Source organism: Silene latifolia, chromosome X (genome assembly GCF_048544455.1).
Source record: "Silene latifolia isolate original U9 population chromosome X, ASM4854445v1, whole genome shotgun sequence".
In the NCBI taxonomy this organism is placed as follows: Eukaryota; Viridiplantae; Streptophyta; class Magnoliopsida; order Caryophyllales; family Caryophyllaceae; genus Silene; species Silene latifolia.
In genome coordinates, this window is record NC_133537.1 from 1,878,477 (window position 1) to 1,902,614 (window position 24,138).

General features: G+C 37.5%; 3 protein-coding genes across 3 annotated transcripts; all 3 read left to right on the forward strand.

Moving 5' to 3' along the window:
• The first annotated feature begins 1,342 nt into the window (after positions 1-1,342).
• LOC141622184 (E3 ubiquitin-protein ligase WAV3-like) lies at positions 1,343-4,344 on the forward strand. The gene is made up of 3 exons (XM_074438241.1): positions 1,343-1,572; positions 2,323-3,646; positions 3,727-4,344. The coding sequence occupies exons 1-3, from the start codon at positions 1,558-1,560 to the stop codon at positions 4,272-4,274; spliced, it is 1,887 nt and encodes a 628-aa protein (XP_074294342.1). The 5' UTR covers positions 1,343-1,557; the 3' UTR covers positions 4,275-4,344.
• Positions 4,345-6,039: 1,695 nt separating this feature from the next.
• On the forward strand, positions 6,040-12,109 carry LOC141622185 (ABC transporter I family member 11, chloroplastic-like). The gene is made up of 11 exons (XM_074438242.1): positions 6,040-6,182; positions 6,328-6,388; positions 7,620-7,699; positions 8,208-8,259; positions 8,365-8,498; positions 9,326-9,440; positions 9,616-9,702; positions 9,792-9,840; positions 10,554-10,638; positions 10,725-10,848; positions 11,625-12,109. The coding sequence occupies exons 1-10, from the start codon at positions 6,091-6,093 to the stop codon at positions 10,801-10,803; spliced, it is 834 nt and encodes a 277-aa protein (XP_074294343.1). The 5' UTR covers positions 6,040-6,090; the 3' UTR covers positions 10,804-10,848; positions 11,625-12,109.
• A 1,014-nt stretch (positions 12,110-13,123) lies between these two features.
• Positions 13,124-20,829, forward strand: LOC141622187 (putative metal-nicotianamine transporter YSL6). The gene is made up of 7 exons (XM_074438243.1): positions 13,124-13,763; positions 15,405-15,577; positions 16,581-16,678; positions 17,267-17,404; positions 17,522-17,711; positions 19,211-19,340; positions 19,686-20,829. Exons 1-7 carry the CDS (start codon positions 13,415-13,417, stop codon positions 20,621-20,623), a joined length of 2,016 nt encoding a protein of 671 aa, XP_074294344.1. The 5' UTR covers positions 13,124-13,414; the 3' UTR covers positions 20,624-20,829.
• The last annotated feature ends 3,309 nt before the right edge of the window (positions 20,830-24,138 follow it).

Here is a 24,138-nt window from a genome sequence, read left to right on the forward strand (position 1 = left end):
CTTCACGTACCTATGTCCGACACTCGACACTCGGACATGGGTGAATAGCTCATTTTAAACCAAAATAAGCATATTTTTCATAAGAATAGCCGAGTTCTACACTTGGACATGCACCCGTGTTGGATACTATTAAACGAGTCTGACTAACATAGATCATAGATCAGTTCTTACTGTTTAAGCATATTTTGTATTAAAGAATCTGAATCATAAGAGATACTGATCTCATTTCCTTGGAATTTTGGTTCTTTGACTGATTCTCAGTCTTTACATAAGGAGACAAAGATGAAGATGTTGAGACATGATATTCTAGGATTTCACCATAAAAATGATCTTCAGTAGATTACTGAGAGTCTGACACTGCATAGTCTGCATTATTGCCAAATGCTAATGCTGCATGCCCGCATCATTGCTCCACTCGAGGGCTGAGCCGTGACACGACTCGTTTTAATGATCTACTTACATTACCTTCATAAAGCAAATTATTAATCTTACTAGTGTAGCTCCAGTGTTATAGCACGGTTTTTCTAGATGGAAATGTTAATTAAACTATTGGTATTTTCCTATTTTCAATTATAGATCATATATTTATGGCTACTTTTATTGTGTACAAAATCCGAATATCATTAAAATGAATTAGGGGAGTAGTTAATTAGAGAAATATACTAAGTACTGTAAGTAGTAGTTAGCGACGTAGGCGGTAAACTTAGGCGGAAAAAGTTTGAGATTTGTTGTTTTTTTTTTAGTAAAAAGGGAATGTTAAGTGATTCTCTAAAATAATAATTATTGCATTATTGAAAAATTTAACAACTTTTAATTTATAATTACTAATTTTATTTAATTTTAATGAAAAAATAATAATTATGAATTTAATAAAAAGATTGGAGTTATAATTATCAAAACATATTTTTATGATACTTATTTCCTAATTTAGGTAGATGCTTTTTTGGAGGGAAAACTAAGAGAATTTTTATTCTCTTAGTAGTAGGGGGATTCCTATAAAAACGTAAAATGTGTATTATTGAAGTCTAATAAAGACAAATCCAACAGTTACAAAAACTTTTATATAAACTAATTTAAGGAACAAAAAAAACCGCAAATTCTGATCTTTCTGGTCCAATCCGATCCTGACTCCTAACCGGAAAAACCGGGTACGGACCAGATAATGGAATTCTTAAAAGCTTGGACTGGACCGAAATTTTTTATTTGGGTTTCGGTCCGATCCAATTTTCCGCTCCGAATCGGATAATGCACCCCCTATTCGTCAAAAGGTGTAAAACAACCGTTTAACGCGTCAAGCAAAACAGAAGAAAGTGTAATTGACCTAATCTCAAGCCTATGCAAATTGACTATGTTTATGCGATAATATTGACGGTTCCTCCCAACTTACACAAAAAATTAAAGAAAAAAATGGTATAATTTCCTTAAGCACTAAGTTTACACGTAAATACCAAGTTAGGATATATGTATATATACAGATTTTTTATCCAAAAAAAAAGTCAATTTTAAGAAGTTGCTGCCCTAAAAAAAACAGAGTTCATCCTTAACTTCCCTTCGATAATGAATTCCTCTAAGGTACATGTTTTTTTTATTATTTTGTTGTTATTGTTCAAGTATTAATTACTTAAAAGATTAAAAAAACTAAGCGGATTAGCATAATTTGTGTAAGACCGTCTTATATTGTATTATTGACTCACAATTCATTGGTTTCTGATTGTATATGTTAGAAAAATTATGTAATCTTGGACTCGTAAAAGTCGTACATGGCAATCATGTTGATTGTTCATTGTTGAATGGTTGTTGTCTTTTCAAAAGACATCTCACAATTCCTGTCTCATTTACTCTCCCACTTACAGTTTATTAGATGTCTTTTTGAAGATTGTGTTAAAAGAATATGATAATGGCTTTTTCTATCAATTTTATACAATATAAGTATTAGGCCATTGTTTTTCCATATATAAAAATTACACTTTTATCTTATATACGACTTTTACGAGTCTACTCTTGCCATTTTTTCTCGTCTCTTTAATTTATTCATTAGGACTGTTTATGAAGATGAAATTGCGATTCCAGAGCATGATTACTACCCTGTATCATTTTGTTTCCTAGGCCCTGTTCTTTTGGACTGAAACTGATCTGATCTGAACTGAACTGAACTTATAGGATCTGAATTGAACTTATAGGATCTGAACTGAACTGAACTTATAGGATCTGAACTGAACTTAAATTAAGTGACTTTAAATCCAAAAGAACAGGGTCCTAGTTGTATTGCGAATGTGGACGGACACTTACTGATTTATGTATGCTGTAACTGTACTGATCCAGGATGAATGTGCCATCTGCTTAGAAAACTTGAAAGCAAGAGAAGGACAAGCATTATTCACTGCTGAATGTTCTCATACCTTTCATTTCAATTGCATTGCTAGTAATGTCCAACATGGCAATCATATCTGTCCTACTTGTCGCTGCCAGTGGACTAACCTTCCATCCCAATTCGTCCCTCCTGACCCCGTTCCTCCTCCTATCACTCGTCGAGTCAGGAACCCTCAACCCTATTCTCCAGTCAGTAATAATTTTGCTGATGATGAGCCTCTCCCATCCACTGACGACTCTTCGGCCCCACTACCACAAGTAGACGGTCATCAGGGTGGACAAATGACGGTGAAGGCATTGCCTGAATTTCCTGCATTGAGCAGGTCAGAGCAATCAGATTCATTTCCGGTTCTTATTGGCATTCGTGCACCTCCTTTGTCCCCGGAAGCATCAGACAGGCCGGATGCACGTGCACCTGTTGACTTGGTGGCCGTGCTTGATATCAGTGGCAGTATGAACGGGGACAAGATCAGGCTGTTGAAGCAGGCCATGGGCTTTGTGGTTGACAACTTAGGCCCAACAGACAGACTATCAGTTATCGTGTTCTCAACCACGGCTAGGAGAATAACCCCTCTTCGGAGAATGACAGATTTAGGACGAACTGATACTATGCGGGAAGTGAACTCTCTTCGAGTTACTGGGGCTACCAACATCATTGCCGGGTTGAAGTTGGCTGTACAAGTGCTCGAACAGCGAACTCAGAAGAACTCTGTAGCAAGCATCATTCTTCTCTCGGATGGGCAGGATAATCAAAATGGATCTGGAGCTCAATTCCTTCAGGCCTTGGCCAACCTCCCACCGTGTATTAGGGCAAATGTTCCTGATCAGGATTCAACTGATGTAGTCCCTGTACCGGTCCACACATTCGGGTTTGGGTCTGATCATGATGCGACTGCTCTCCATGCTATTGCTGATGGGTCAGGTGGGACCTTCTCTTACATTGAGTCAATCGAGATCATTCAGGATGCTTTTGCTCAGTGCATTGGTGGACTGTTGAGTGTTGTTGGTCAAGAAGTAGAAATCCATGTCCACTCCGGAAGCAGTAGAGTCCAGATTCAGTCTATCTCTTCTGGAAGGTACAGGAACACAATCGACAATGATGGTAACCAACACGGGATAGTATATGTTGGGGATATTTATGCAGAAGAGGAGAAGCAATTCCTGGTGAACCTCTCGGTCCCACAAGAAGATACTGACAGCCTGACGACAAAGTTAGTAGAGGTGAAATGTTCCTACAAAGACCCGATATCAAATGAAAGCATCATATCTGAAACCAGTAAGTCTTGTACCAGATGGTGTCACAGTCACACCGACTTAATTTCTTATGTAATTCTAATTCTTCGTGATTTGAAACAGTGACAGTAGAAATTCGAAGGCCGACAACTGAGGATCTATCAGAAGAAGACAGACAGGTATGCCTAGAGGTGGATAGGGAGAGGAACCGAATCTTAATAGCAGAAGGGATCGCGGAGGCACAAGAAATGGCTGAGAGAGGAGAACTCGAGGATGCTCGAGAATTGTTAGGCCAAAGAAGGGTGAGAATCATGGCATCGTACTCAGCTCAGGCAGGGGACAGGTATTCGACTTTGTTAGATGGTGAGGTGAGACATATTCAGGAGAGGTGGTCAAGCCGGGCTGAGTATGAATCAGGGGGAAGGGCTCTTGCATTTTCTAAGGGAAATGCTCATAGGTATCAGAGAGCATCCACTCAAGCTGTTTCCTTGAGCAACGAATCGCTGCGAGTTTCAAACTCAAGTATGGTTACCTCATCATTCTCTGCTGCTGCTGCTGCTCCTGATGAGTCCGGCTATCAGACTTCTTTTATGCGGAAAATGGTAACCAAGTCTCGAGAACTTCGTAATTCTGGCAATCAAGGTGAACAATCTGGCGGAAGTAAGAACTGAAATAACAACCCTGAGCCATTACTTGGTTTCTATATATGGAAATACTAAAGTTCGGATAACGTTTTAACAGTTCTGAAGGTTAACTATTTACGAAGTGTGGCTTGTTTCGGAAAACTATCATAACTTGATTGTGTGACCCTTTTTTATGTGAGGTTTTAGTACATAACTATTTCTGAATAAAAGTAACTAATAATGTTCAGTTGTTCTGAAAGTTTGAATTGGGAAGACAGTTGCATCGGAATTTGATGAACAAATAATGTTCATCTACAAAGTTTAGCAGGTACAATCAGAGCATGATTCTGTTCAATAATTTGCGAAATGAAGTCGGTAAACCAGAGAGAACTTATCGGTAGGATAACTCAACACTCGATTTCTTATAACCCGTTTTCATCTGAGCTTTTGGCACGAAATTCAAAAATTCACACCAAAAATGTGAGCACTCTTAAATTCTAACAATTCCTACAATTAACATGCAAAACTGCACTAATGGTATTAGGTCTGAATTAGAGCTACCATGCAACATGTCATTTTGCATTCTGCAATACTTTCCTGCCCTCTATATAACCGTCTTGATTTCTCATGATAACTCACCAAACAATAATGGCTTCTGTTGTCCTCTTTCTCGCGTTGTCACTGACGTTATGTTTTGTCACACCCCATACCGCAGCTAGACAACTTCATCCAGTTGACTCGTTGAGCGGTTCTAGAACCGACAAAGCAATCCGGCAAAGATTCCCGGGATTCCAAGAACCAATGATACCACCTCACTTCCTCCCACTTTTACCCTTTCCAAGCATGCCTTCGTTTCCATCTGGACCGACATTTCCTTCTTTGCCTTCGGGGCCTATCTTTCCTTCGCTTCCTTCAGGTCCTGTGATTCCTGCACCAAGCGAACCAGGGACTTCAACTGATGTGCCACCTGTATTTCCTGAACCAGACGCTAAATTTATAGAGAACGCTCCAAGGAGTCAAATGAGTCCCTGATTATATGCGTTCTCTAGTTAAGTATCGGCTGGATGGAATAAGAAAATAGCGTCACCATTGAAATTCTTCCTGATTTTTATGCTTTTATAATTTCTTTTAAATAAATTGTTCTTAGGATGTTTTAGCTATTATTGAATGTTAATTTCAGTTAGCAACATTTACGGCATTGTAATTTGTAGCAACTAGTGTTGTACTACTACTTATCCGATCAATTATGATTTATGCACTAATTAATCTCTATTCTTCAACGTAGACCAACAAATGTTTCCAAGCAAATGACAGTGGCAGCGTTCTATAACTCTGAACGGGAATTTTGATAAGATGGTCTATTAATAAGCTTCTAGCAGTGGCGGATCTTCCTTTCGTTGAGAGAGGTCTGACCGACTGCCCCGGCTATCTTTTTCGGACCTACACACATTAAAAATAAAATTTTCAAACAGAACAGTCGTAAAAAAGCAACCCCAATTGCTCCACATAAGCAATATAAATTGACTCGGCTGAAATAACCCGATCCGAATAACACGATCAGTACCCGACCTGACACCCAAACTAATGAGGACTCGATCTTGTCCCGAACTTGAATTGACCGACGTTTATATGACCAAACCCGAATGTTTATTATTGAAAACTGACAATTATCTCTAAATAACTTGATAATAACCAACCCGAGTATGACCCGAAGCCAACCCAAATTACGTTAAAACCAAAAAAACCGACCCGATTTAAACACCCCCCCCCCCCCCTCCCGGTTAAACCGTTTCCAATTCTTCTTTACTCCTCAAAATTTATCGACCCTTCAAAAACAAGGGTCACTTGAGAGTTGAGATTAACAATGGAGGTTTCCTCAGCTGCTTACTTGCCACCATTTCTAATCCCCAAATTAATTGGTTTTCACAACCCATTTCCAATTTCTCCTCATTTCAGGTAATTCTTCTTCAACTCTTCCTCAAAATCGGTAATTCTTCCGTCCAAGTTATTTGTTTACGTTTGATTAAAATATCCCGATGAAAAATAATAAATAAATTGACTGGAACGGAGGCGTATTTTTGACTGTTTTTTTGTGTCTCAGATTGAAGTCAAGAAGAAAGTTACAATCTTTGATAGTTTTCTGCCATCATTCTTGCTTTGAAGTATGTCCCTCTTTTTCTTTGTTTATTTGATTGAAGTAGTATATGTAAAAGTTGCAATTTTTATGTAAATTTCCTTGTTATTTGTTCAATGGGTTGGTAATCTCTTGAATTGGGGATGATAATGTTGTCTTAACTTGCAATTAGATCAAATTGTGTTGCGATTTAGCGCGGATTTAACCTAATGTTAGTCATTGTTACTTAATTGATTTGATTTAATCATGAAGAAACATGGAAATTGATAAAGATATTGGTAAATGGTTACTGGTGCTAGCTTATGTTTAACTTAAGTTTGATCATGTCTTTGGTTTCGGGCCCTTCGGGTTCATGGATTGTTGGGGAACTAGGGAAGCAAGTTATGTTTCTTCGACACTTCACTTTGGCTAGGTGTCATTGTTACATGTTGACACGACTTTCTATATGATATGACCCCCCTTCCAACATACCGCGACAAAGATATTTCTTTTTAGGTCAAAACACGTCATTTTCGACAAAACAACAATGTCCGACAGTTCATACGCACCCACATTCGACACTTGCAGGAGTTGCAGCTGAGTCTGTCTAATGTAGCTGTCAAGTAAGCATGTCTTTCTGCTTGAGACTTTTAGGCACTTAGGTTACTCCAATGTTGCATCAATAAAGGGATGGTGAAGGAGATTCGACTTTTTTTAAGTTTCACTGTGTGGAAAAATTCAATGAGAAAGGAACACTTGGTATAATTAATGAATTTTTCCAATCATAATTTAACCTATTGTAATGTTGTCCATGAGACTTGGACCAAATGGGTAACTTTATGTTCCTAAGAGAATTGTCATTGAATTTCTTATCATTTAGTGTAACCCTGAGCATTCTGAGGGAAATAGTTGATTCAAACCAATCCATTTTCTCGTAGCTAACCCAAACGAAGTTCAACGAAGAGGGTAGAACTGGTGTTGATTACCCTTAAATATAATTTGGTCTTTTAGTTCAGGCTAACTTTGAGGGGCATGAATATTTGGTTGATCAACCAAATATAATCAAAAAGTGCTTTTAGTTGGTTGTGGCATTGTGCATTTCATGGTCGATAGAGGTAGTTTGCAGGTAGTGCAACTACTCTTTCAGAAATTTGAATAGATGGGTTGTTAATTTGTTATAACTTCAAACTGCATTTAATTCTCTGGCTTTGCCGAAGTTGGTATTTTTGTGATTACTGTGGAGCTGTACATTCTGTAATAATTTCATCTTCTTTGGTAAGGTTAGGAATCTCAGCTATAAACCACCTGGGACTCAGATCAATCTTTTGGATGATATAAGCTTCCGCCTTCCACAGAAAAGGTACTCTGTTATGCCCATGGAAATTTCGCTCACTAACCCTTAAACTAGTGTCTGAACAGCTTGAGGACCAAGCTGCTTTGTTTCTCTCTATTCTATTCTGATATTTCTGTCTCTGTGTGTACTTCTGTTGTTTGGTCTATAGATGTTTCTTCCCTAATGTTTGTTAATCTTAACATTCAAATTGTTTGATGTGCTTAAGAAAATGCTTGGTTGAGATACTTAAGAATCAAGGATGTACTAGTTTAGTGAGCTCTGTTAGTCTTATCCCTGTTGTGAAAACATAGAGAGACTGTCAGGATTACATATAATGTAAGTCGCGTCAAGAATTAGATCGAATGGCTGCCACTTTACATGATGTAATGCAGACAATTTAGTGGGCCATTTTCTATATTCCACTAGAATGCCTTAGTAAATCATTGGCTCCGCTAGAAATGGAAACATCAAACATGAAGCCAGCTTGTAGCGAATAATTTGTTGACAACTGACCTCTTCTCATGGGTTGCTTCAGTTTTGGTTTAATATTTGGACGAAGTGGCAGTGGGAAAACAACACTATTGCAGGTTCGTTTTATTTTCTTTTCCCACATAAACAGTTCAACTTAAAAGAGTGACCTCTTTACTATCTTGCCCTTTTGATTTTTGTTTTGACATTTTATTTTTTAACAGCTGCTTGCTGGGCTAAACAAACCAACATCGGGCTCCATTCTAGTCCAGAAATATGGGGAGGATGGACATCCAGATCAGCCTGCTCAGTTATTGCCACCAGAGAAAGTTGGTATCGTGTTCCAGTTCCCTGAGAGGTATACAATATCTGCTAGATACGGGTTAGTTTTGTCCAATTGTTTGGTCTTTGGACGTGGAATTGTAGAAAATTTAGCTTATTATTTGGAGATAAGACTGTTTTGATAATATAGCAGTGTAAGAAAAGGAAGTGAACAAAAGCTATGCTTTTTTTGTTTTTCATCTAATACTCCATAAATTAAAAATTACGATGGAATAATGCAAAATGGCTCACTAAACAGGCTACTCTTTTTTTGGCGAATTAGCAGTCATTCTGTGTTGCTTTTGACGTAATTTTTACTTTGGTTCATTTTGAGAGAGCCTCTTTGTGTTGCTCGTGGGTAAGACTGCGTATATATGACCCTCTCTTACCCCTTAATTTGAGGGAGCCCTGAGGTACTGTGGTGATGTTGTTGTACTCCGTAGTTAATGAGTTCCTTTGTATCCAGCCAATTGAGTTTCGCTTGGGTTAGGTTTCCCTAACACAACTCCAGCTCCTCATGGATAGTTCTCTTGTTCCTGCTATTACCATTTTTAAAATGAATACATCATCATTGATCTGCATTGATGCTGTCCGATGTCTGCTGGTTGAATCCATTTATTAAGTTATGATTCCTGACTCACTTCTGTTTGCTTCTTTATTGAAATGTTAGTGTCACGTCACCATCTTCTGACGGTGCTTATGTAGATTAGAGGTCCTCATTTTTTGTAAAAAAAAAAAGTGCAGTACAACTCGTTCATCTTTTAACCTATACAAAAAATTAGGCAATGTCGTTCCTTATCCTCGTATTTATTTTGAGATTATTCTGACGTTCTAAGTTGTCTCACAGCTAATCATATTTACCAGGTACTTCCTGGCTGATACTCTGGTGGAGGAGGTAACTTTTGGGTGGCCAAAGCAAAAGGGAAGTCTTCAACAAAGGGGACATCTTGCTTCAAATCTTGCAAGGGCTTTTAACTCGGTATTGTTCTTCTCTCTGAAAAGAAAAGTTCTTTCATTAGTATATGACATGAACCAATTACCAACCCCTCAAGCCGTATCAGTTTTCTTTTGTTTTGATCCAAATTTTGTAGATAATAACTATCCTTTATTTCTTCCGAACTTTGTTTTACTAAAGTTTCCCCCCTCATTATTAGGTTGGTCTAAATGGCGTACCCTTGGACAAAGATCCTCAGTCCTTGAGTGGGGGTTACAAGCGCCGGCTGGCTCTTGCCATTCAATTGGTAGGCACCGTTAATTAGTACAACTGGCTTTATATTTTGATATCTAAATGTAGCTTAGATTTTCGATAAATATCTTATTCTTGTTTCAGGTTCAAGCTCCTGAATTATTGATTCTGGATGAGCCCCTTGCTGGTCTTGGTATGGAGCTGCATTTATGGTTTTGCAACCTTTTTTTTGTCATTGTTTATCTTGTTCGGCTTTGAGATATAGTGGAATAAAGCAAAGTTACTTTCTGAACTCTCGATGCTTCTTGAATGGTGAAGTAGCAGAGTTAGTGTATTTAACGACACATTTTTTATTATGTCACCCGGAGACAGCGTCCCTGTGTTAAGTTAACACAGGGATAAGATTGCGTACTGCAACCCCCTTAATCGACCATCTGTGGCACTGATGGAAAGTTGTAGTAGGGTATATCTTCAGTTTCAGCATAACCAAATAAATGACATGATGGATATACTAGCATACCAAGTGCCAAGCTAGTTATGTTTAGAACAGACAGCAAGTAGATAATTAGTGTTTTGAAGTGACCAGTTTGTCCAATGGCCCATCATTTTTCCTCTAGAAATCGTAAATTTCACAGTTATTAAGCTACAATAAGCTGACTATTTCTTTTTTTTTTTTTTTTTTTTAATTGTAGAGTAGCTTCTGTTTAATGCAATTCTATGCAATTTTCACTTTTAGTCATTTGGAAACAGCCTTTCTGTATTGTGTGCTCACAACTCAGGGGTAAGGTTGCGATGTGAGTTAGCTATAGAAATTGATTTGTAGAATTGTAGCCTTCTTAATTCATGTGATCATCCAATTTATGAACATATAAGCTTAAGGTTCGATGAAATTCTCGATGCATATAGATTGGAAGGCACGCGCTGATGTAGCAAAACTACTAAAGCATTTGAAGAAAGAACTGACTTTACTTGTTGTCAGCCATGATCTCAAGTAAGCTTTTCTTGAGGGCTCTTATTCTCCAGCCTACATTGTTTGGTCGTCTGGATATGTTTGACCATGTTGTGTACCTCCGACAGAGAGCTAGCTCCGCTTGTAGACCAGTCGTGGAGAATGGAAGTTGGTGGGGTTCTGAAGGCAGAGCCTCTGCCATTGTGATACATATGACGAAGATTTCCGCTCTTCAGAATTAAGCTGTTTGAGGTGTGTTGTTTCGATATACCTTTTCCTGTGTTGATGGCTGATTTGGAATTTCAAGATAGAGGGCTTTTGGAGGTTTATGTTATAAACAGTGCACTGAATATCCTTTTTTTTTTTAATTCAGTTGTCTGTTTCGGGAAGTAGTGAGAAAAAATCAAACGTACCTGTGTTTCAACGAAAAATACTCTATAATATGTTTAGCAAAATACATACTGAGAACTAGTAGAAGACTAAACATAGAAGACTTCAAGAAATATCTGAATATATTTTGTGGAACTAGTAGAAGACTAAACTTTGAGTCGGATAACGAGAAATGAGGCAAAGAAAATGAGAGCAATCGAGCATACTAAATGAGAGGACTTTATATTTTGTGGCTTTTAAAGGGTTGCTTTTTTTTTTTACGAATGAGGTCTCTGTCTTGTTATTGGATCATGTCTTGTTATTGGATCAATTCTGTATACGTGTTGTTATTTTCTACACGTAAAGAGTGTACTCGTTCCGCATCACGAACATGTTCCTCATTTTCGTTTTGTGGAATTTCATTAAGATGTTTCCCTTTCTTTTTTAGTCTATGTTTTGTGATTCTTATGTGACTTGTGACTCCACGTTCTTTCCCTTCTTCAATTTCCCTTCGCATATTACTATCTCTTGATTCTGTGTAAAATGAATGTGGAACATCTTTCCGAAGCAATGGGAGCAATTATTATTGTGACATTTTGTGCGAAGTTAAAGTTTTGTTTATGTTTGTGTAATTTTAGCTGCTACCTCTTCTGGAACAGATTATCAGAATTCGGAAATATGGCCAAAGTAGGTTTTCCACAGTTTGTCACAAAAAGTTGTTCTGGTGGGATAGCTATATAAGGGAGGTCATGGGATGAAGCCATGGAATGCCACGACCTTCAGAAATTAGATGTCGAGTTTCCAGTTTCAGTCAAGCGGCCAATGAATCACAGGTCATTTGCGTGTATCTATTTGTGATTCATTTGCCAATTGGGTTGCCCGAATTTGCACACCAGTTCGTTCACTCCAGACCCGTGAGTCTATGGGATAGCCGATTCAGATTGTTGAAGAGCTAAGAAACAAAGAATTGAAGAAAATAAGATAGTTATCAACAATGATCCCTTTATGATTAGACTTTATTTTTGCTCTTAAGGCAAGTATTGTACTATCAAATAAGCCTCTTTAGAAAGAACCCGAGTAATAACAAGTTTTGTTATTACTCTTTGCTTCGATTCAAATACAAATTGAAACTTGCGTGTGTCAACCGTTGATAATCGAGATTAGGGAGGATTCTGACACACAGTCCGAGATAGCTAAGAAGGCACTAGTTAGCAATCCTGCACTAGTGCTTTCCTATCAAGCTTGCATTCTGGTCCCGAAACTAGACAAGGCCCAAGGGTGTGCTCCTTGTTCCGGCTCAAAATACCGGACCTTGACACCCTACTGCCCGGAAACGGGTATGTGCGGGCTTTTATCGGGTCAATGACTAGCAGAGTGACGAGCTCAGCCAATTTGGGCCATGAACCGGTTTTTGTGGTATTAGATCCGGATGATGTCTTTTTTTTTTGGGGGGGTTAAATGGTAGTATAATGGTATTTCATATCTATGATCGAGTACAATTATGTTCATGAAAAAACATAACCCAACTAAAAATACTGTCTCAATTTTCTTTAGTTTAAGGAATAAAATAGATAGTTTACTACTTTTTTTCTAATCATTTCAAAATAAAAATGGAGACAATAAAAATAGAATTAAGGAAATGTTTATTAGGTTTGATTTTTATTCTTCAATGTTCTATAACTTTATGATGAAGTAAATCAAAATAGGTTATTAAAGTGATTTTTCCTTTGTAAACTAGCGGTCCTCCGATGCGGACGATACAATTTCCATCTCATTTCATCAAAATAAATTCTCTTTTTATTTCTAATACACAAGTAAGGATGTGTACAATGTATACGGAAGTTATTTTGAGACATTGTATTAGTGTTTATGAAAAGAGAGTCCCACAAGAATACTCTTTATACCCCAAACTTGAGGAATTCTACAAACTTACTCATCCTTCATTGACATTCTTCAACTTCAAAAATTATCCTATTTCAGAATAAATCCCTATATCTAGAAAATAAAAATCACACCCTCCACATTCAAACAAGACAAAAGGGCAACTAGTTTTGTTTAAGACAGTATTATCCGCCTTAAGTTAAACACGAGTTTTATATTATATCATATATGAACAGTATTATAGGAAAAATCTTTCACTTTTTCAATGCATTTTATTTTTATCCTATTCAAAATACTTAAATAATTCTATATTTTACTCGTTTTAAGCTTTCGACGGATAATATATGTCTTAATAAAAATCCAAAACTCATAGATTCCATATCTTAAGAAGATTCATCCATTCACACATTCCCATGTTACCCACGTTTCCTCTCTGCAACTAATCAATTCTCCATTAAATTAGTCCACCCCAACTTCTCCAAGATTACATCTTTACATAAAAAAAAAAAAAAAAAACCCTTCTTCTTAATCTCTTCAATCCCAAAATTTAGCACAAAAAACCCAGAAAATGAGTACAGAAAAGGAAATACAGGAACCATTTTTAGCTGAAACAACAGCAAAGATTACACCTTTATCACATGAAAACATCCCAGAATGGAAAGAACAAATAACTATAAGAGGATTAGTAGTTAGTGCATTATTAGGGTTCTTGTTTTGTATAATTACCCATAAACTTAATTTAACTGTTGGGATTATACCATCTTTGAATGTTGCAGCTGGGTTATTAGGGTTCTTTTTTCTTAAATCTTGGACTGGATTGCTTTCTAAATTGGGGTTTTCTGCTAAACCCTTTACTCGTCAGGAGAATACTGTTATTCAGACTTGTGTTGTTGCTTGTTATGGCCTTGCTTTTAGTGGTAATTTTTATTGCTTTTCATTTTGTTCTTTTGTTCTTTTGTTCAGTTTTAGAATGTTCCGTCTCTTTGTGTTGCTAAGGGTAAGACGGAAATGGATCCTCTCCATTTCTTTTCTCTCCATTTCCTCTCACCTTAAATAATAATTTACTCTCTCACCCTCATTTTCCTTTATTTTTATGCGTAAATTTAGAACCGTTAGATGTTTTCAATATGCGATCCGGGCCATTAATAGGTACTTGCCTCTCCATTTCTTTTGAGGAAATGGAGAGAAAATGGGCTCGGGTAAGACTATGTACATCGGACCTCCTCATCCCGTAATTTGTGTGACAGGTACTGGGGTATTAATGTTGTTGAGTACTGCTTGTATTTGGGTAAGAAATTGACTTTGACCAAAATCTTGGGATTTGATTAATGTGAAACCAATTAGGTGTACATAGGAGCTTATATACTAGGATGTTTTGTGGTGGTGTTTGTTAGATCGCACATGGGCCCAGGCCGACCGTCGAGGAGGAGAGAGTGTCTACTTGAAAAAAGTGGGCACTCTCTCTTCCTCGGCCGGCGCGGCCCACGCCCATGTGCAGTGTTCTTGAAGTTATGATACTAAATAAGGAGGATGAGGAATATACTAATTTTAGGCAGTTGATTTGTGAACGATTGCATCATTACTAAGGTCCCTGAGCTTTTGGGTGTACTAAATTATTGGAACGGATTAGTGTTAACCAATTTCGTGCAACTGGAATTTGGGGAAAGGGAACATACATCGGCTTTATTACCTCCGACCAGTGGTGGAGCTAGAACCCCCGGCGGTTGAGATTTTTGAAGTTTTAGTTAAATTTTTCGAAATCTTTTCGAGTGTACCTTATATTATTATAAAGCTCAGAAACTACACAACACAACTCAACTAGTGGTAGTACATCAGATGTATAATCTACTTACTGTTGGAATCGGTATGTTAGGCAAATTCTTGTGTTAATTTATGAGGTGGTGGTAAGAGCATGTGGTTACGGGTGTAGATAATAGTTCTCGTGATTGATTAGAGGATCTCAAAAAAGGAAATTAAGTGAATTTGATCCTGGAGTCTGTATTTGCAATAGAATTTTTTATGAGTTGTTGCCTTTGTCATTCTTTGGTTGGAAAAAAAAGCTCTGCAGTGGCAAGAAGTCAAGAACTGCTAGTAAAGTTGGGATCTTTGATTAGCTTATGAAGTTAAAATGCCACTACCATTTTATAGAAAGTGATGCTCGCTCATAAGGAAGTAACAAGTGAATTGTAACGAGCCTGTAAAACTACGAGGGTGTCTGAATAGAGCTATGGGTTAGTTGTTTGGTATATATCAATGATAAAGCATTCAGTGTAGAACTGTAGACTGCTTATACCCATGAATATGCAGTGATGCCTTTGCATGAATTGCATTGCATCATTGTTGATGCTTGTATGGTGGTAATTGGTTCTATTAAATACATTTATCTGCAAAATTGGTTCATTATTCTTGTTTTTTTTTTTTTTGAATTGTGAATTTGTGACTGCTACATTGCCCTCTTATATACTCAACGAGCATCTTATATCCTCTTCTGCCCTCTTAATAACAGATCAGTACTTATTAATTTGTTCGGACATATGTCTGAATTTTATATTTCTCAGGTGGCTTTGGTTCATCTTTGCTTGCAATGGATAGCAATACATACAATCTTATTGGTGCCGATTATCCTGGTAATCGAGCTGAAGATGTGAAAAATCCTGGCTTATGGTGGATGATGGGTTTCTTGTTTCTTGTCAGTTTCCTTGGTCTTTTTAGTCTCGTTCCACTCCGAAAGGTATTTCTGCCTTTTGCTTCACCCTCTGGTTTACTTTGGCAATTTGGCATTGCATGCATTTAAACTTTAAAGAGTATAACAATAACTATAACAAACCCATTTACCCCAGTTCATTTTCTACTCCAATTGACGGGGTAAGTCTTGCCTCTGTGAATGTTAACAAAGAGTTTTTCCCAGTTGACCCGGAGCGAAAATTGCATCAAATGACTGCTATTTCACACTAAAATAAACAGTTGACTTTTTTTATAAGGAAGGAAACAAGTTTGATCCTCTACGATAGCCAACCTATCTCATCCTTTCAAATGAGGGAAGAGAGTGAAAGCCAATGACTCTCAACCCACCTTGAAGAAAACAGTCGGTTTAGTAGTTCCAATATGCTTTATTCCATCGTAATCAAACCAAAGAATAGCGAGTCTTTGGTTAGGGACCAACATTACATACAACAAGAGTAATAAGAAAAAAAAAAAATTTAGACAGCTTTTAGATATTGTTTGTTTGTACTTTGTAAAAGCTAGATGGGGAAAAGATTTCATCCTACTCAAATGTCTCAAGAAGTTGATTTTTTTCCAAAGTTGTTGATTACTTTCTATACTAGAGAGTATTTCATTAATAAAGGGCAGCCCAATGCACGATGGCGTCCCCGCTAGGCGAGGGTCCGGGGAAGGGTCCCACATAATCATCCTAAATTTCCTTTTATTAACTGGAGTAAATTCGGTCAAACAGGCAGTATAAAGATCGGCAAATGGGTTAGATAGCCTTCTTTTCCATCTTTGCCAATAATAATATCGTATGACTTTAGACATCAATGTTTACTTACAGCTTTTAAATATTGAAAATGTAATAAACTTGTACATGTAATGTTGTATCTGCCAAATTGCTGTTGTAAATTTGGGCCTGTGGTACATTGGACTATTATTTCTTAGGTGTCTGTTGCACTGTTAACTATGACTTGCTGTTAGTGTGGTATTATCTTCTGATTTGATTTTTCTTTCTTCTGTTAAAGGTTATGGTGTTGGAGTATAAGCTTACTTTCCCCAGTGGCACAGCCACAGCTATGCTGATTAACAGCTTTCACACTACTACTGGAGCTGAGCTTGCAGAGTAAGTGATTATCATAGAAACTGTTTCTTGTGTGGTTAGCAATAGCAAAAAAGTGCATTAGTCCCTTCAACTTATCCAATCCAGACAAAGGGTCTTAAACTCTTTACTAGTTTATTCAGTCCGCTTTTTGAACGAAACGATGGAGATTATGCCCTGACCAGGGGTGACCAATTTGAAGATCGGGTCTTAACCCAAGATTTATTCTAAGAGTGTAGGCTGTAGCCGCCAAACTCAGTTAATACTGGCCATGTTTTATTTAAAGGTGCTCCAGTCTTTAAATTGGTCGAATTTAGTTAGTGTGTGGAATTCTACTTGCTACAGTCGATACGCAAGTAATATCCTGGTTATATTCTTACACTTGAGTTCAACTCCAATGTGCTTCGAAATATTTCCTAGTTTTGAGGAGTAGGTAAAACTTAGTGAGGAATCTGTTTATTCGTAATAATTTTTAGCTCATAATGTATGTATCACGAGTTATGAGTTGTCCTTTACTCCTTTTAATGGTTGCAAATATTTTAGATCATGTCGGTGAAGTTCAACATATTCTTCTACGCGTTAGATGTTAATGTATCTTCTATTGCTTTACAGGAAACAAGTGAATTGCCTTGGGAAGTATCTGAGCTTGAGTCTATTTTGGAGTTTCTTTAAGTGGTTTTTCAGTGGAATTGGTGATTCGTGTGGATTTGATAATTTTCCCACCCTTGGCTTGACGTTATTCAAAAATACGTAAGCTAATTTTAAATTATTTTATGTTAATTTACTAGAATTTGAACATCTCCATGCTTTTGCTATACTGACTGTAATTTTTTTACTGAACTTCTGTCTTCTAACAAATATTTGCAGCTTTTACTTTGATTTTAGTCCAACTTATGTCGGCTGTGGGCTTATCTGTCCTCACATAGTTAATTGCTCAGTCTTGTTTGGCGCAATCATTTCGTGGGGTTTCCTCTGGCCTTACATCTCCAATTATGCTGGAGATTGGTATCCTGCTGATCTTGGGAACAATGATTTCAAAGGTCTTTATGGCTATAAGGTATAGTGATTTTATTTTCATGTACACTTTTAAAAGAAGAGAAAGTGATAATATGCCACAATACATGCTGATAATCTAAAGTTCCGCTTTCCCTCTCTAACTTATACTTTGCTCAAGGACATAAACAATAAAACCGTCAGCCTTAAAGATGTAGTGAACAATTACATGTATGAATGGTATTAAATCAAGGCTATGGCACTGAAATGCCACCATTTTATAAAGGTTTTGAAGTCACTACTACCACAATTTTACCATTATTTTCTGGTGAAGTTGTTTAGATTAGTCCACTACAACCAATACTATGACTCCATACTATCTACCAAAGGTAGATGAAAATTCATCTTTTCTAGTACCTTAAAATCTGAAACGCATAACAATGTTGTTCACAGATTGGGTTTCACAATAGTAAGAGTAAGATTATTGGTAGTCTTGAGACAAGACTTTGGTAAGTCTTAAGACGAGACTCACTCAAGACTACCAATAATCTACCCTAGTCTTGACAAAGTCTTAACTTGAGTCTTGGAATTTAATACTTTGGGTGAGTCTTGACCCCAATTTCAAAGAAAATTATCCAATGAGGTGAGTCTGAACAATAAAGAAATAATAAAAGTTAGTGGAAAGTTGATGTGGCAGAGTCTTTAAGACTTGGGAAAGTCTTACTGATAATCTTACCCTAAATCAACTGATTTGAAATCAATTACTTTCTTTCATCGTAATTGAGAGTTTGAGTCTGGGTGGCTAGAGTAATAGATATAATTAAGAGGATATCTAAAAGGCACTCTCTAGCCTGAAACTGATTGTGTATCAAAAACAGCCCTTTTTCTCATAGTGCCAGGTCACACCTATTCTCTTGAGAAACCTTCTAAAATCTGAAAAATTATGGGCATATATATATCACTCCGTAATAAGGATGAGATTTTCTGAATTAATTGGTGATTTCCAGTGGATGAAGCTATCACAGCAGAAACACTGACCAACTGGGTCAGACCGTTGTTTTTTTTTGACATGGCCTTGTTTGGATAGCAAAAAAGGAGCGAAAGGGAGGGGAGGGGGAAGGGAAAGGGACGGAAGGGAAAGGGACGGAAGGGAAGGGGAGGGAGAATCAAGGAGGTCATTTTGCCTTCAAATCTTTCCTTTGTTGGAGGGGAAATAATTTGGCTTGGAGGAGGGAAATGGAGGGATCCGTTTTCCCTCCCCTCCAAGTCCCTCCACCTCCATTTTGCTAACCAAACAAATGATTTCTCATCCCTCCAAATCCCTCCCCTCCCTTTCCCTCCAAATTCCCCCATCCAAACACACCCTATATCTGCAACGGTTCCTTTTTTATACGGAGTAGTTTGAAACCATGGGCTTTGTAGTTTGTATCCCTAGTACAACGTATCAACTTAATTACAGTGTTACCTATATATGTTGGGTGGTCTGTTTGTAGGTGTTTTGTCTTCCTTATCGCTAGTTTTATACTTTTATCTCTTTCTTTCTGATTATCTGGTCTCATGCAGGTCTTCATAGCCATTGCCCTCATCCTTGGCGATGGTCTGTATAATTTGATCAAGATAATATCAGTAACTGTGAAGGAAATATGCAAAAGTAGAACTGCCCAGAAGCTTCCTATCATGCAAGAGTTTCCTGGTCAGTAGTTTACTCTGCGCAAAGCAGTTGAAAACTCGGTAGTTTTATGAACCATATTTCTGATAAAATTGTTTGTCATGTATTTAGGCTTCTCAGCTATCATATACGGAGTAAATTTTATAAACTCTCCTTTTAGATGACCGTTTTATAACGTGTGAATGCGCAAGTAACTAAGTATTCGTTTGGTGCTGAGAAAATGACATATATTGTCTCTTCTTAGCTGTCACGGATAATGAAAAATGGATATTCAACACATTGTGCCTTTTAAGCTAGCCATTGGTGAAACAGGACAACAAGCTGCCCGTTTATTACAGTTATCTTAACTAGAAAGCTTTGATTTTGTAGGTTCCGAGGATTCCACATTGCTTCTTGAGCAAAAGAAAAGGGATGAAGTATTCTTGAAAGACCAGATACCTACATGGTTTGCAGGTGCAGGTTATGCTGCCTTCGCCGCAGTATCCATAGCGGTAATACCGATGATATTCCCTCCGCTCAAGTGGTATCTTGTTCTATGCTCATACATAATTGCACCCGCTCTTGCTTTTTGTAACTCTTATGGAACCGGGCTAACCGATTGGAGTCTGGCTTCAACATATGGCAAAATCGGCCTTTTTATAATCGCTTCTATTGTCGGTACTGATGGCGGAGTTATAGCTGGTTTAGCAGCTTGTGGGGTAATGATGTCAATTGTTTCCACAGCCGGTGATCTCATGCAAGATTTTAAGACGGGTTACCTCACCTATTCTTCGGCTAAGTCTATGTTTGTGAGCCAAATAATCGGAACTGCCATGGGTTGCATCATCGCCCCTCTTACATTTTGGTTATATTGGACAGCATTCGATATCGGGTCACCAGATGGTCCATATAAAGCTCCTTATGCGGTTATCTTCCGAGAAATGGCGATTCTAGGGGTTGAGGGATTCTCAGAATTGCCCAAGCACTGCCTCGCCCTTTCTTGTGGGTTCTTTGTGGCTGCATTTCTCATCAACTTACTGAGAGATGTTACCCCAAATAAAGTATCACAGTTCATCCCTCTTCCTATGGCAATGGCAGTCCCATTCTACATCGGGGCCTACTTTGCTATCGATATGTTTGTGGGGACTGTCATCTTATTCGTGTGGGAAAAGATAAACCGTCAAGATTCCGAGGATTATGCAGGAGCCGTTGCTTCAGGCCTGATATGTGGGGATGGCATCTGGACAATACCATCAGCCATTCTGTCTATTTTCAGGGTGAACCCTCCAATCTGCATGTACTTTGGGCCGGCTGCTGTTGCCCATTGAATAGTGTCTGTACCCGGCTACTGGTTTCGGATCCTCCCACGTCAGTTCTGTAAATACGCCTTTGTTATACGTCGTTGGTTTATGTCGCATTGTCAAAGCTGTTGTTACTTGTTAGTGTGTACATCTTTGTAATTACTTGCATCTTCTGAGTTTTCGATGTGATCCAACGATCAATCGACAAAAATTAAAATCCCCTTTTTATTTCATTCTTCCTTTGTGTTCTGCAATATTTCTGTCAATTGCTGGCTTGCTGCATGCCTGCAATTGCTGCATGCCTGCAATCGCCATGTAAGGAAAATTTGTTGTTTAAGGAACTACTCCGTATTAAAGAGTAGTCCAATTTTCATTGCTAACTTTTGCTACTTCAAACTTCCTACTTTTTTTTTTAACAAATTGGTCATTCTTATAGTTTAAGACCTTTTTTTTTATTCCTTTCGCTATCCTCCGTTTTATAAGGTACGCGTGTTCCAAACGAGTAAATATTGGAGTAACAAAATGTAATAAATCAGAACCCGAAAAACCGATCAAAAATATACAAGTTGGTAACCGATCGAACACTTGATATGAGTAATTTAAATAGTATCCAAAATCAGACTCGATCAGAATTGAATTGAATTCAATAATAACAGAATGATACCCAAACCATATCATAACTTTACCAGTTAAGACCAGTTAAGTTAAATGAGCCGACATTTGTATTTACTCATCGGTCTTGATCATGTGTTTACCTTTGATTAGTAATACAGGTAAACAAATAATAATTGAGATGGAGGGGGTAATATACGAGTAACGGTTAAGAATCGCATGTTTTAATAAGCCAATTTTATACACTGAAATCTGTAAAATTTACTCATATATTCACTTCGTCTTGGTCAATTGTTGTCATTTGGTTTTGGCATAAAGACCAAGGAAAGAGGAAGGGGTCAATGACTAAATGACAAGTGGAACAAATTGAATGTGAATAATCAAATTGCTCATCAAGTTCATTCTTAAAATAGAAAGGACAACAATTGACTGACACCCAAAAATGGAAAAAGGAAAACAAATAACCGGGACAAAGGCAGTATATAAACATACGAGTATATATTAAAAATTAAATAAATTTATGGGATCTTGAGATTTCAAACCCAACAACTATGGGAATCTGTGGGAATACTCTCAAAGTCTCGACCTTTTTTCTCCGAGGAGGATTTACATTTATTTTATTCGATTTTTTTTAATATGTGTTCTATGTCTACATATCTATACAATATAATTAAGAGGATAGATTAAAGCATTTAATTTAATTCTACATGGTATTATTAATTAATTTAATTCTTAAATGTAGAAAAAGTTATAAAATATTCTCATTAACTATAATAAAAATGAGTTTATACTTAAATATGTCATGAAAATATCTGGTATATTTTTCAATGTTTGGATTTGTGTATTAACTTATACACGTTAGAAAACCGCTATTTGTGTTCTTTTAATGAGTTTGGACACTCGCATGTAAATTATCTTGTCGGTATTATTCCCCACCTATGCGGGCAAAAGAGTGATAGATAAGCAAGAATCAATTAGAGGAGTTGCCACATTATACTAGAAGTACTACTTTAGCCTCATCCATACATCTTCACACACCTTTCTATAGTTTGATTAAATACTGAAATACATAGCGTGATGTTGATGATTCTAAACATTTCTTGTCTTCTAGCTACGACTTTTTATGTGATTGAAATTATATAAAAGTACAATCAATCTTATGGAGATTGGAATCTAGGTTGACCGTTATCTTCCTTAGAATTGTGATATTTTATGTGAGTTATGCGAGATTCAACTTTTTTTTTTTTTTCCGCAGCGAGGAACATCTCTCATTAGCAGTCTAGGAGGATATATCTTTTAGAGACCAAATTCCGAGAGTTACGCGACAGTACGATCAGCCGACACTCTCTTTTAACAGACCTCGAAGATTCCTGTGCAATAACCGCATATTGCCCATACAGAGAGTCGAACCCGGGACCTCGCAATTCATGCCATTGTATGCTTTAAGGGTGACCCGCACTCCACTACACTCACAACACTCGGTTATGCGAGATTCAACTTAGATTCATATTTCCTTCGTTTCATTGGGTGGTTTATATATTTCGTTTTGGGCCGTTTCATTTGATTGTTTACGTTTCAACTTTTGGACAAGTTATAAGCTTGTAAATAATTAAAGTTCTTTTTTTATCTACACACTATTATCAAAAACAAAGCGTCTTGCTTGTGACGGGTACATTTCGTCACAAGTTAAGGACGGTGTAAAATGTACCCTTTTAAGACGAAAATGTAACCATTTTACCTAAAAAGTTACCAAAATAATTTCCTAAGTTATAATAATTTGTCATTAAAATGGTCACATTTTATCGTTAAAATGACGATATTTGGCCCGTCTTCAGTTTGTGACGAAAAGTGTCCGTCTTAAATGAGAATTTGTGTATCAAAAAACCTAGAACTGTCTCTGATTTTATCGACTCATTATCCAATAAAGATGATTTATAGTCTAATCTCAATAACCTTATCTATCCCTCATGAGTCAAGATACAATAACCTAGTTCCACGTGACTAGAAGGGTTGATATGAAGTGGTCCTAACTTGATTGTGGATTTATGGGATTGATTTATGGGATTGATTCAACATTCCTCCACTTTGCATCTCAATTTGAAGAAAAAGGGTAATTCTGTTGTTCAAGGAGTAGCACATGTAGAGTTGGCATAAAGGGCCGCGGGCCGGTGGGCGGCACGGCTAGGCCCGGCCCACGGCACGGCCCGGCGAGAAAATCGAGGAGGCACGGGCACGGCACGACTGGGCTTGAGACGGGCTCCAACGCGATTTTCTTAAAATCCGTCTTTTTTTAGGCACTTGCACGGCCCGAACGCAGTGGAGCCCGGACGCACGCACGACGAGCGACGGGCTTGGCACGGCCCGGCACGAAGAATGGCCCGTTGATCATTATTTATTAAACAAAAAGTACATTAATATTTAATAAAATATATATTTAAACCATTAATTATCATTTATTAAACAAAAAGTACATTAATATTTAATAAAATATATATTTAAACCATTAATCATCATTTATTAAACAAAAAGTACTAAAAATATATCAATTATATAACATTTTTTTAAATAAAAAAAATATTAAAGCACATGTGCCCACGGACAAAACACGAAAAAGCCCACGTGGGCACGCACGGCCGAAAGACGAAAAATGGCGTGCCTTGAGCGGGCGCGGCGTAGGTTTGGATCGGTGGATGTGCGCACGACGGCCGAGGAGCCCAATATCCGTGCTGGCCGCCGGGCCAATTTTGGGGAAGACGACAGCCGACGCACGCGCCGCCAAAGACGGCCCCCATTGCCTACTCTAAGCACATGTACCGACAATAACAACATTTGTATGGACCATATTATTAATGGACCTACAAAGATAATATCTAAATCAAGCATGACAAAATCCCAAGATATTTTTTCGAACTTGCTAAATTCCGGACACA